The sequence below is a fragment of the Bos grunniens genome, chromosome 13, assembly GCF_055505025.1.
Source record: "Bos grunniens cultivar Pamir isolate PY7600 chromosome 13, Bosgru_T2T1.0, whole genome shotgun sequence".
Classification (NCBI taxonomy): Eukaryota; Metazoa; Chordata; class Mammalia; order Artiodactyla; family Bovidae; genus Bos; species Bos grunniens.
Window position 1 is genome coordinate 11393384 of NC_141177.1, and position 13831 is coordinate 11407214.

The 13831-nt window shown below is 45.5% G+C and overlaps 1 protein-coding gene across 5 annotated transcripts in view; it reads right to left on the reverse strand.

Moving 5' to 3' along the window:
* Positions 1-13831, reverse strand: part of IFT52 (intraflagellar transport 52) — a 37981-nt gene that overhangs the window by 12958 nt on the left and 11192 nt on the right. For 3 of the 5 annotated variants that reach the window (XM_086331735.1, XM_086331732.1, XM_086331736.1), the window contains 4 exons: positions 12761-12887; positions 9332-9421; positions 8157-8225; positions 4026-4180 (listed from right to left, as the gene is read on the reverse strand). In XM_086331735.1, coding sequence (XP_086187861.1) covers positions 4026-4180; positions 8157-8225; positions 9332-9379 — 272 coding nt within the window. In that variant the 5' untranslated portion in view covers positions 9380-9421; positions 12761-12887. The remainder of the gene's footprint in view (positions 1-4025; positions 4181-8156; positions 8226-9331; positions 9422-12760; positions 12888-13831) is intronic. The other 2 variants (XM_086331734.1, XM_086331733.1) reach the window with 1 other exon arrangement.

Sequence of the window (13831 nt, forward strand, 5' to 3'; positions counted from 1 at the left end):
GGGAGTGTTAACTCAAAGGTTGGGATCTGAGCCCCAGCCTGTAGCTTACTTATCCAAGAGGCTCGATCCAACTTCCCAAGGTTGGCCCCCCTGCCTTCGAAATCTTGCAGCTATTGCAATCATGATAGAAGATGCTTTAAAACTCTCCTTTGGGGCAAACTATTTTTACCAGCCACCAAGTAAAACAACTCCTAAATGGGAGAGGCCATTTATGGATGTCTGATCAAAGAATCCTCAGACATCAAGTAATGCTGATGGAAAATCCAGGCCTCACTATATCCCCTTGTGAGGTTGTTAACCAGGCCACCCTCCTCCCTACCCCCGAGGGCTCTCTCCTCTTTCACTCTTGTCTAGAAACCTTGGACCACTAGACAAAACCCTCAGAAGATCCTCTGACCAATCCTGAGGAAATCTGGTACACTGATGGGAGCAGCTTTGTCTTGAATGGAAAAAGAAGAGCCAGGTATGCAGTAATCTCCAATTTTGAGTCCATAGAGGCTAAGCCTCTGCCACCAGGTACTTCAGCCCAATTAGCTGAGCTCATAGCCCTGACTCGAGCTTTAGAGCTGGGAAAAGGAAAAAGAATAGCCATTTACACTGACTCCAAGTATGCCTTTCTGGTGCTACATGCACATGCGGCTGTTTGGAAAGAAAGGGGCCACTTGATCACCCGAGGGTCCCCAATCAAATACAGTGATCAGATTCTTCGACTCTTGGAGGCAGTCCACCTGCCCACTGAGGTTTCAGTCTCCCACTGTAAAGGACACCAGAAAGGGAACATGGAAGTGGCACGAGGGAACCAAGCAGCTGATCAGGCAGCTAGGAGAGCAGCATTAGAGAACCATAACCTAATAGGGATTTCCACCTTAGTTCCACAGACTAATTTGCCAGAAACTCCTTCATATACTGAAGGTAAGACTCTTAAAGCTAACAGCGAGGGCTTTCAAGAAGATCATATGGGGTGGTTCCAAAAGGAAGGACTCCTTTTTCTGCCTGGGAACCTCCAATGGAAGTTGGTGAACTCCTTACATGCCACGACTCATTTAGGAGAAAAGGCCCTCCAAAGATTACCAGAAAGGTCCTTCAGAGGAACAGGCCTCCAAACAACTATAATAAGACAGGTGGTCTCCTCTTGTCCCACTTGCCAATTAAACAACCCCCAAGGAGCTCGAAGACCCCAGCTGGCCCAGCCTGCCCAACGACGTGGGGCCTACCCAGGAGAGGACTTGCAGATGAACTTCACCCAGATGCCAGTTTCTCAAGGGTATAAATACCTATTAGTTATGATAGATACATTCACAGGATGGATTGAAGGCTTTCCCACACGGACCGAGAAGGCTGAGGCTGCCCAGGTCATTACAAAGTGACAATGGGACATCATTTACTTCTAAGGTCACCCGAGGAGTCTCGAAAGCATTGGGCATTACTTATTATCTCCATTGTGCCTGGAGGCCTCAATCTTCAGGAAAAGTATAAAGCCAATCAATTCTTAAAATCAGCAGTAAAAAAGATAACCTAGGGGACCTCCCTGGGATGGAAGGAGGCTTTACCAATAGCTCTCCTCTGCACCTGCATTGCCCCTAAGGAACAGGTTGGTCTTAGTCCTTATGAGATGCTATATGGGAGACCTTTTGTTTATGTCAATGACCTCTTCCTAGATCCAGAGGTTTAGACCCTCCAGTCTTATACCATGGCCATTGGGCAATTCCAACAGGATATACGCTTGTGGGGTATGAACCAGGACCCAAAAGATTCTAAAGAGTCACCACTATATGCTCCAGGAACTCAAATCCTAATTAAAGTCTGGAAAGATGGGTCCCCAAAGGCTCAACTCCAGCCCACATGGAAGGGCCCCTACCCTGTAATACTTTCTACCCCCACAGCAGTCAAGGTACCAGGACATAACTCCTGGATTCACTACTCACGAGTCAAGCTGTAGAAGAAAACAGAAGAGGACACTCGATACACCTGTGAGCCCCTGGGAGGTCTCAAATACCTATTCAGAACTACCAATGAGTGCCATTCTAATGAAGACCCTCAAAATCTGGTTTCTGGGGATAAGATTTCTCAGGATAACTCTAAGGAGCCAACACAGCTTGACAGAGAATGTACTCCAAGACAGGAGATAGATCTTCTGATCTCTGAACAAGGAGGGACTTGAGCTATCCTGGCGATGTGAGTTTAAAATTGACCAATGTCCCTACTAGTCCTTGTTGTGCTATATTGATGATGCCTATGATTATTCCATGTACTGTCCATTGTCTAACCTGTTTTATCTCTGCCCAGGTCAACCAGCTACAACATGCAGTGCCAGTTCAACAAAGATATAAAACTACAGCTGACCACGGAAAATATCACACACCCTTGGACATCGCTATAAGGACTCTGAGGATTGAGACTATAGCAAGAGGGGGAGGCCCAATACCCCTCGCCGCCCCAGTTCAGCAGGAAGTAGCCAGAAAGACCTTGACGCCCCTATTCCCAAAGAATTGGGCCTCCCATCTCTTGAGGGGGGAATGTTAGGTAGGTAGAATAGGGAAAAGGAGTCCAAAATGGCGGTGGCTAAAAGACAAGGAAGGTCAAAGGAAGGTCCGAGGACCAGAGTGAAAACTTCAGGCAGAACAAACAGCACTCCTGGCTAAGCCCAATTTGCATAGGGCAGGCCCAGGTGGAGGAAAAAACATATAAAAGGAGGAGCCAAAGCACTTTCTCTCGGACTCTCTCTCCCGTGTGCATGCGTGAGCTCTCTCTCTCTCTCTTTCTCCCTCCCCACGCACTCCTCCACTCTCTTCTCTTCGAGTCTTGGATTCTCCTGCTATCTTATAAATAAAAATGGAGCTGTAACACTGATTTGCCTAAGAACTGTAGCACGGTTTGTCCAAGACCCAAGAGCTGTGACGCGCCGAGGGCTTTAATGTCCGTCGCTCCAAATCTTTGTTGTGACGAGACAAAGAACCGAGGAACATACACTTGCGTGACAGCAACCCACTCCAGTACTCTTGCCTGGAAAATCCCATGGGCAGAGGAGCCTGGTAGGCTGCCGTCTATGGGGTTGCTAAGAGTCCGACATGACTGAGCGACTTCACTTTCACTTTTCACTTTCATGGATTGGAGAAGGAAATGGTAACCCACTCCAGTGTTCTTGCCTGGAGAATCCCAGGGACGGGGGAGCCTGGTAGGCTGCCGTCTATGGGGTTGCACAGAGTCGGACATGACTGAAGCGACTTAGCAGATAACCCTGCATCACAGCTTCTGTCCGTCTTCTCCATAAAACCCTACACTTGAGGTACAATGCTCAGCACAGTCGGAGCTCTAGGAGTACTTGGTGACCTTGTACATAAGTACAGGGGACAGGACATTAGACAGGCATCTGTAGCTGTGCCTTCAGCCTTTGGTTTATTATTAGAGATGTATTGATAGATCCCGTGCCAGGCCAAGATGCTCAAAAACGTTAGTCTCTGCCTCTGTCCTTAGGGATCCAACAGAGAAGGCAAAAAACAACAACAGCACAGGCAATGATATGGGGTCCAGCACTGGCCTGAAGGTCACTCGGGCCTGGCTTGAAATCCCTGCTCCCAACGTGGGAGAATCCTTCCCCAAGAAACCTCAGACTCCTCGACCAAAAATGAGGCAGGTAACTCAGAGGACCACCGAAAGCATTAAAAGAAGGCACAACGCGGCGTGCTTACAGGATGACTAACCATCTTGATTCACTGAGTGGGTCCCTGGGACGTGGGGCTCTCTGTCCTAAGACCAGGAAAGTCTCGGGCAAAGCAGGCCAAGCTGGTTCCTCTAAATGCCTGATACAGAGCCTGGAACACAGCAGAGGCTGATAACTGCAGGCAGTTTCCTCTGCATCAAGTCCCGCCCCAATCCCCCGGCTGTCCCGGCTGACCTCATCACAGGTCTGAGAACACGTTTTGTACACCACACTTATTGTGACCCTATCTCCTGGCCCCAGGCTCATGTTTGCAGACCGAACACTCAGAATGGAGTGCAGAGCAGCGGAGAGCCACAGTACTGACTTGATGACCTTCGGGAGGGAGGTCGTATCCAGCTGGTAAAGGGACAGGTCGAAGAGGCTGGTGAAGTCCCGTGGGTTCTCATCGCCCTCCTGGAGACACACTCGCAGCCGCTCGGACAAGGCGGCTGTGTCGGGTAGCATCATGTAGTCGGAAATCTGAAAGTGATAAGACGGTTCCTTTCAGCAGAGCAGGGGCTAGGATTTACTGTCTGGTCTCCAACGCCTCAGGTCTGAATCTGCAATATTTCTCTTCTCTTGCTAAAACATCTTGCTGATTACACTTACTGACAGCCAAACCTTAAATATGCCCATTTCTGTGGAAAGAAGGACCAAGGTCACCTGGGTAAACGCCAGCGCTGGAGAAATCCACGATGCAGGCTGGCACGCACACAGCTGGACACGGCTGGAGAAATGCGTGGCCCTGCTGGATGGCTCTCCTCCATTTTGTGATCTTGAGGGCTCAGTCATCAACCCAATTCTCAAGTTCATCCCCTGTTCCCATTCTCCTAGGCAGTTCTGTCTGCTACTTCAACCAACTAAAATGATTTTCCCTTTCTTAATTTTGGTGACCTTATTTTCTAGTTCAGTGAGAAATCAGAAGCAACCATAAAAGAAAATCCACAAGCTCCCATTTCAAAGTCTATCTTCTCTCCAGCCACCAGCATATGTGCTGTATACTCTGCTTTCTCCCCTGTCCTATATATGAACCACGTGTGACCCCGGCACAGACTACCCCTCCCTGGACACTAGGCCCTAATTCTTTCGCCTAGCTGCGGACATGCCTGCAGCCCTGCTGAGAACCTTCAGTGATGACACCTTGGTTACAGCAGAAGACCAGGAAAACCTATGTCCCTCAATAGGTATACCACAGTCAGTACACCGCAGTACAAACAATGGACAGTACAGCTTCCAAAACACAATCAAAAGAAAGCTTTTTATGAACAATATGGAAAAATCTCCCAGACATAATATTTAAAAAGCGAGGTGCTAGGCAGTGTATATACATGCCATACATATAGGACCGTCTGGGTAAAACAAGGGGGAAGGAGAGCATACACACACACGTTTGCTTATCTCTGTATAAACTATCTCTGGAATAACATATGAGTAACTGCTAAGATTGTTGTCACTGGGGAGGAGAACCAGGTGGCTGGGCAAAGGCAGAAGGGAGAGCCTTCAGTGTGCCTGCTCTTGAATTTCAAATGATGGGAAGACATTACCTAGCCAGGCAATAAATTTAAGTTTAAATGAATGCATGCTGGCAACTGGAAGTTTGTGTGTTCCTAATTTCCCTTTGAACTGCGTTTAACCTGGACTTCTAACAAGGCTAACTTGGTAACAGTTTGAAAAACTGCTCTCTGAACTCACAACAAACGGCTACACATTCTCCACTGCCAGCGCTTGGGGAGAGGTGTCTGAGCTTGATGTCAGTGAGACTCTGAGTCAAACAGGAGCACTTTTTTCTATATCCCAAGCATCATAAACTTCCCCAATCCTTAAACAACTTTTTAGACCAGAAACAAGGGGAAGCATCAACAAATAAATGTGCTTCCTGGCCTGATCTGGCCGATGCAGAGTCTTCAACCCTCTACCAGGGAAGAGATGAAGGCAAGAGCAGGACACAGACGCGTGCCCAGCACAGGGAGGAATGCGGGCCATGCCGCCCCAGAGGGTGCTCAGTGGCGCCCCACTCTGCAGCCCCACGGACCGCAGCCCGCCAGGCTCCTCTGGCCATGGGATTCTCCAGGCAAGAATACTGGAGTGGGGTGCTGTGCCCTCTTCCAGGGATCTTCCCAGGGATTGAACCCATGTTTCCTATGGCCCTCGAGTTCTTTACCACTAGCGCCACCTGGAAGATTTTCAGTATTTCTCACTGTGTCATGTTACTGGATTCAGTGTCTTACTTTTCAAAGCCTTACAAGACAAAGGACATTTTCCACCAGGTCTCCCACCTGGAAGGTATGTGAAACTGCACCGTTTTAGAGCTAAGAAGGCCTTAACAACACTCCCCTCCTCTGGCTTTGTACTGAGGCTTTGCTTTGGAACCAGCCCAGTGTCTCACACGGTAGAGAGAGAAGAACAGAATAGCAGAAAGGCACAGGCTCTGAAATCAGACTGAAGCGGGTACTAACAATGGCTTAAGTACGTGTTAGTCACTCGGTCGTGTCTGACTCTGTGACTCCATGGACTGTAGCCCACCAGGCTCCTCTGTCCATGGGATTCTCTAGGCAAGAATACTGGAGTGGGTAGCCATTCCCTTCTCCAGGGGATCTCCCAACCCAGGAACAATGGCTCGGCCAGGGATTAATCTAAGTGGGAACCTTGAAGACTTTACTCACTTCTGTTTCCTAGGTTAGAAAACAGGACTGACAGAAACTGAGCAAGAGCAAGGCGGCCACACGGAACTGGAGCAGACACAACACCTCTTAGCACTGCTTCCCTCGGCACACAACACTCTAACTAGGGCTGGCGGCTGCCAAACACATCATCCACTCAGAGCTGGGTCCTCTGAAACCTGAAAAGCCAATTCCTGATTGGCTTTACCCCAATTCTTTGGTTTTGGGGCTTACATTACTTTTAAGGAGAAATTTAAGCACAACAGCCCCATACTTCATGTTTCCATCTGAAGCGATATTTTAGATGTGAGGCTCTCATGTTTCCGAACCTGAGTCAGCCCGAGGTTTCCCAGCCAAATCAGTCCTCAGCCAAGGGCACAGGCCATCGGTGATGGTCTCTGGCTACCTTGTGCTGCCTGCCAAGTCGCTTCAGTCGTGTCCGACCCTGTGCGACCCCATAGACGGCAGCCCACCAGGCTCCCCGGTCACCACTTCCTTCTCTGATGCACGAAAGAGAAAAGTGAAAGTGAAGTCGCTCAGTCGTGTCCGACTCCCAGCGACCCCATGGACTGCAGCCCACCAGGCTCCCCATCCATGGGATTTTCCAGGCAAGAGTACTGGAGTGGGGTGCCATTGCCTTCTCCAGTTACCTTGTGCTACCCATAGCCAAAAAATCATTTTCCTGACAGGTCAGCAGTTAGGAAACACAGAGGTAAATGAAGAAGGAGTAGACTTTTGAGTCAGCAGCCCTGGGTTTGGTTCCTGGCTCTGTAACTGTTGGCTGGCTCTTTGGGCATATTACAGTCTTGCAGAATTTCAGTTTCATTGATAAAAAGAGAATAAGACCATCTACTTGCCAGGGCTGTAGTGCGGTTTAAACAATGATTTATGTGGACGTATATGATATATAGGGCCTGGTATTAATATATAACCAATACAAGAGGTTTTTAAAAAAGTCTTGATAGATGTATAGCCCTTTTATACACTTCAGTTTAACAAGTAAATCTATGTTGATTCACTTATTATTATGATTCTCATAATTACCCTGTGAGAAAGGTACTGGTAGCCCCAAAACTAATGAGAAAATGAAGATGAAAAAAGGTCAGAAATAACCCACTTAAGGTTTCAAGGCTCATGGTGGAGTGGGACCGAGAATGCAGTTACTGGTTCCCAATCCAGAGCTGGCCTTTTATTTTTTTTTTTAATATTTATTTGGCTCCACTGGGTCTTAGTTCCACACGAGGAAACTTCATTTGCGGCATGTGGGATCTAGTTCCCTGACCGTGGACTGAACCCAGGCCCCCTGCGATAGGAGCACAGAGTCTTAGCCACCAGACTACTAGGGAAGTGGTCTTTCCACTCTCCCATGTCTGATGAAGTATTATCATAATGCCTTTAGGATTGTTCTTCCTAAAGGCAACCAAATTGGAGCTTAAAACTTAAATTCTGATGATCTTTGTTTCTTTATGAAAAAGTACTTTTATATCCTTCATAGTTTTGAAGACGTGTTTCTCTACAGATACTGATTCTGAAAGTTTCAGCCAGAGAGCATATATTAAGTTCCAGTTACTACATATACAGACAGAGGCTCCCACCCCACTGAATTCTATGACTAATAATTTACTGATTTTTTTTTTAACAGCATAGGCTTCGTCTTGCCAAAAAGCATCATTTCTTGCTATCTGTCTTACAGATAAGGTAAGAGATAGATAGGTTTTTGGAACTCTTAGAAGTGGTGCTGAGAAGCTGGACCCATTTTTCATTTCAAAGTTGTTAAGTAATTTACCGCCTCCTACCTCTGGGTCCTCGGCGTCAATCTGGTTTAGGTGGATGTCTTCTGTTGTGAGCCACCGGAAAACAACATCCTAAATTAAAAAAAAAAACACACAGACTTACACACTGTGTATTTGAGAAAGCTGTAGGCAGGACTAGAGAATTTAATCAATCAAGAAAAATGATGGCAAGAAAGAGACTATACAGCAGTGATTTGAAAAAGGGCAGTCGCCCCTGTCTTGGTGAAATCATATAAAAACTTGTAAGTCTTTCTCACTCTAGTGCCATTTTTATTGTTAGAAATTTACCATTTATCTTTGGGCACTCAAGCCTTTAACCATAAGCCCAAATCTATTAAAATGTGTTCACAATTCTGAAACAATCCCTGTATAATGTGCTGATGACAGTCTGGACTTAAAAAGTAGAATACAGCAAGATGCCCCAGAATGTGACTAAAGACAATGGAACTTCATGTGGATTCTATAAAAACAAGATCTTCAATCAGTCTCTCAACACAACAACAATCCTTAAGGCTGAAGGAACATCTTTTCCCTCTGGTCAGAGAGCCAGCAGCATCACGCCAAAGTCCAGCTCTGGCCAGCACCCCGCCATCCTTCCCAGGGCACGTTCCCCTCGCACTTGCCATGCCTTCCTTCACTTCCCACCTCAGCCAGCAGCCAGTCCCATCACAGTCTCCTCGTGCTGGCCAGTGCCTCCCCGACTCACCCCTTCCCTGCCTTCATTCACGTCCTTGCCCCTCCTTGCCCATATGTTTCCCTCTCCCTTCCCTCTTCCACACCCAAAGACCTGACTATGCCCAAAGCTGCTGGACTCTCTACAAGGGCTCGCCGTGGCTTTTCAAAGAGAGTTTGAGTTCCAAGGCTCCACGCACGAGGCCCTGGCTGGGCCTGCTCCTCCCTGCTTCCCCAGGGAGGCTCCCAGCCCGGGCGGCAAGTTTAGAGACACGCGCCGCATCCCTCTGCACTGACCTCCCTCATCTCTCAGTCTCCCTCAATGTCCTGTGCACTTGTGCAGAGCAGAGACTGTGCCTGACTCACCTTTGTGTCCTTAGTGCCTGGAACAGAATAGGCTCTGAAGAGCTGGTTTTAAATGAATAGATGAACTCAGCAGTACATTTTTTAAATGACATGAAAATCGTGTACAATATTCATTAATATGACAAAAGAAAAGAGCTTACCATGATTTTGCTGTTCTCTTCTTTATCCAAATATTGGTCACTGAACATGTGACATGAGCCAAGCACTGCCAGCTTCCCACCTTGGTTCTGCTGATGACAAAGCAGGGTCAGTGATTCAGATCCCAAATGGACTACGTGCGTCCTAGTCACCAAACACTTATCCTCACAATCACATGAGCAAATGTCTTCTACACCAACATGTGTCAGTTTACATGGGTATTTTAATGGTCTAGAAATGTCAATTATGACAACAACTAAATTCCAACCTGACTCTCAATTTAGACGCTTCTGTACCCTTCTATCTGACTTAAACAGAAAGTAATGTAAATTTGTTCGACAGTATTTTCCCAGTTAGTGAAATTATAAATGAAAATCATAATCTTAAAGGGAAATAAAAAAAAACAAATTGAAAAACAATCTGTAAAGATTTAGACATTTTAGGAGTACCATAAAAAGTGTTTAAGAGACAGAAAACTAACCCACAAGCATGAAAAATTCACAAAAGAAATGACTAGCTAATAAAAAAAAACTTTAAGATTAGTAATTTAAACAAAAAACAAAGTACTTTTCCTTATAAGATTAATAAGTAAGAAAAAGTGACTGTAAACTATTGGTCAGGTTTCAGTGACAGTCTCTGACACAGTGCTAAAACTGCCAACAAAAGCAGCAAAGCAGTATAAAATACAGCAGACACTCTGCACACCTCTACAGTAATAGTTACAGAAGATCAGAAATAAATCCAAACGTTCACCCAGAAATACGGTTAAGAACAATGGAACCTCCCAGTTGTTAAGTTATATATTAGAAAGCATTTTCACTAACTTGGAAAAATGCATCTGCCACAACATTAGGTTAAAAAAAAAAAGTATACCATCAATTGTAGAGAGTTTAAAGCCTGTGAGGCAAACAAAAATGCAGCACCAGCAGAAGCAGGAGAAAATGACCACGATGTCCACCTGGCCCGCCTCAGAACAGTGCGAGAGCAGCATGTTTTCCCTCCATCTCTGTGTGTATTTTGTGGCTGCGCTCAGTCTTCCGTGTGGTGCATGAGCTCTGGATCAGGCGGGCTTCATTGCCCACAGCATGTGGGATCTTAGTTCCCTCACCAGGGATCACACCCACATCCCTTGCACTGGAAGGCAGATTCTTAACCACTGAACCACCAGGGAAATCCTTCCATAGCTGTATTTTAAATTACCGAGTACATATTATTTTGTCATAAGAAAAAAAGAGTACAGAATTAAAAATACAAAATGAAATCAGACTTTCTAGCAAAGTCACATACAAGGAAGACACAGTTGTAATGGTACTGAAAAAGAATGACACCTAAGCCACAGATGTTGGGAGACAAATATACAAATTCTGCAAATAAAACAAAATTTGCAAAACAAACTCTGAAAGGTCCCACATGAAAAGCAAATGCTTCATAGGAAAAATAAAATGATTTCTACACCATAACCACTGCAAACAGATCGGTTACTGAGAATAGGAAATTAACTGGGTGGAATTCTAGAGAAAGAATGGGGAAATGACTGGATGAACTGGGTTGTGATTTGAATCCCCACAGGCTAAGTCAATACATAAACCTCTATTCACAGATTTATCTTTTCCTTAATATACAGTTGACCTTTGAATGAACATGGGTTTCAACTGCATGGTTTCACTTACAAGTGAACTTTTTCAACAGTGAATACTATTGTACAACACAGTCCACGGTCGATTGAATTCACAGAAGCAGACTGCACAGATGGAGGCCTGGCTCTATTACACACGATTTTCCACCATGCAGACGACCGGCACCTCTAACCCCCACACTGTTCATGGGTCGACTGTATTTTCTTTTCCCTACTTCATTTATTTCAAATAGACTGTAGATTGTTCTTTAATCCTTTTATTCTGTCCTGACAGATTATACCATTGTCTTCAGTGGCCTTTTCCAGCATCTGTCTATAACTTGTTCCAATTAAATAGGCATATGTTTACTCAAGGACCATTTGCTCCCTCAGTGCTAATGAGTCTGTCCCAGTAAACTGAAGACCTAGAAAGTCTTGTAATGAGCCCAGAGAAGGCAACGGCCCTGGCAAGCAGGCAGAACCCTCCAGTGCTGGCCTGACCTTGCTCATGGGTCCAGGTGGAGCTCCTCCCTGAGATCACTGCCTCATCTCACCAACAAGAGTGACAGGCAGCAACCTCTCTGAAAGACTATTTACAAGGCAGGACTGAAAGCCTATTAGGAGGAGAAAATGGGCTTTAAATAGCTAGGCAATGAACAGATGATAATCTCATGAGTTCCAGAGGAAACGCCACACTTAGCACAGAATGGTATACCCACCAGATACTCCATAAAGTCCACTGATTAAGCCAGGTAACATCTCTGTGCCTGGTTAAAAACAATCAAAGCTCTGGTATTACATACAATACCAGGGGCCCCTTAAGATGGTGTCTCATGACTTTTGTGTCTCTGAATAGACATTTCATGTAAACTAGTCATTTCCGCATCTTGAATCATTTAATAACACTTTAATTCTAAAACAATATTTCTCTCTGCTTAGGAGAGATTAAACTGCCATAATAGCTATACCAATTTTGTCTAAACATCATCTTTCAAGCACAGCATAGACATTTATTTACTTCCTAATAAAATGATGTCAGAAATTTTAAATATGAGAAGGAAAAGTAATACCTAGGTCCCATAAAGAAAAATAGGATCCTGCTAAACTACAGACATGTGGGTCTCTGGACAAAAACTGGGAGGTCACTGGTGAATTCCACGTCTTGGTAGACAGATGAAGGTGGGTTCAACAGACATGAATTAAAAGGCAGTGGATACATGGGGTGATGAGGACGATGACGATGCCCTCTCGAGCCACCTGAACCTGTATCTTGCATGTACTCCAGGATGATAACATTCCAGGATGAATCTCCTGGAATGTTTTCCTGGGATGCACTAAAATACAAGCAGCACAATTCTGTGGTGCAGTTTGCTTAATCAACCTTCCTCTAAATGGATTCTCTTACAGTGAGGGTGAGAGCTGGTCAGAGGCAGCTGTACTACACGCAGCCTCATGCTGCACTGGAAAAGCTTTGGATTTATAATAAGAGCTACGTTTAGGTCTTGACTCCAAAAATGACCACTGTTTCCCCATAAGTAAAATGTAATTCAGTGCAATTCTACTTCACAGGACTATTGTGAAGACCAATGAGAAAATATAGGCATTTCCCGGTGGACCAGAGTTAGGACTCTACTGCAAGGGACCCGGGTTCAATCTCTGGTTGGGGAACTCAGATCCTGCATAGTGGTGCAGCGCTCCCCCGACCCACCCCCCCAAAAAAGAGACAGACAGTATATGAAACCCCTATAGAAACAGTAGTGTTCACAATTTCAGTAATAAAAATTACATACCCACCCATATCTAAGAAAGGCTGTACCTTCGAGTGATAGAAAGCCAGGATGGGCCTGTTAAGCGGGAAACAGACAGAGCCTGTGGACAGGACAGCCACTGCGGGCTTCGTGACACTCAACGTGGCACCAAAAGGATAGACAAAGGTGAGAGCCCTGAAAGAAAGAAACGTTCAAGGTGTTCAATAGCAAAGTTTTTGAAGATAATCTCAGTGTTTCTTGAGAAAGTTATGATCAAAATCTTCTATAAGCTTTGGTTTATTACCTCAAAATCAGTATAGCTCTAAGTTTAATGAAGCATTTTAGGAAATGTGAATATAAATGAAAAATGTACAGTCGTATGCGTAAATGATTATAACAGAAAGAAATAAAGTAGTCCCTATGGAAGAAGTGGAAGAAGATGAGGCTTCATCTAAGAACTGAACCAGAACTACACATGAGCCTGCTCTGGGGAACCACGTTGCAGACATAGTTTTCTCCCCCTCATAAACCTGACTGGTGTTATCGCCAGGTACGAATGTCTGCCACTGGAGGGGTGTGGAGCGGCTGAGGGCTTATACGAATACAGGCGTATATTTATCCCACGTTGGACACTTCTACACAGACCAGTCTTGGAGTACCCCCTCTACTCTACACTGTTCTAGCAAAGACTGTGAGTACCCAGAGTGAATCAGTAGTTGGGCAATGTACTCCTGAAAAAGGTGTGGGACTGAGGGGCTAAGGGTGGCGTGCACACCTGGGTGAGGCCAGGCCCTGCAGGAGGAGCTAGGGTTTCAGTGAAAGAAAAATGGAGCGAGTTCCCTGGTGATCCAGTGGTAAAAATTCTGCGTTTCCAATTCAGGGGGTGAGGGTTCCACCCCTGGTCGGGGAACTAGGATCTTGCATGCTATGTGGCCAAAAAGAAAAACGAGCTCTCCAAAGTATTTGTTTGAAAGAAGTGTTCTCAGAATGGAGAGAAACAGGAATCTTAAAAGCAAAGCATATAATTAGAAACTGGGGCAGGAGGTGGGAGGAACGGGCAGAGGGAATACCCAGGAAGAGCTGCCTATGAAGATTTTAATTTTTCTTTCTTTTAGACCATTCTTTTTAGCTTAAGTTTT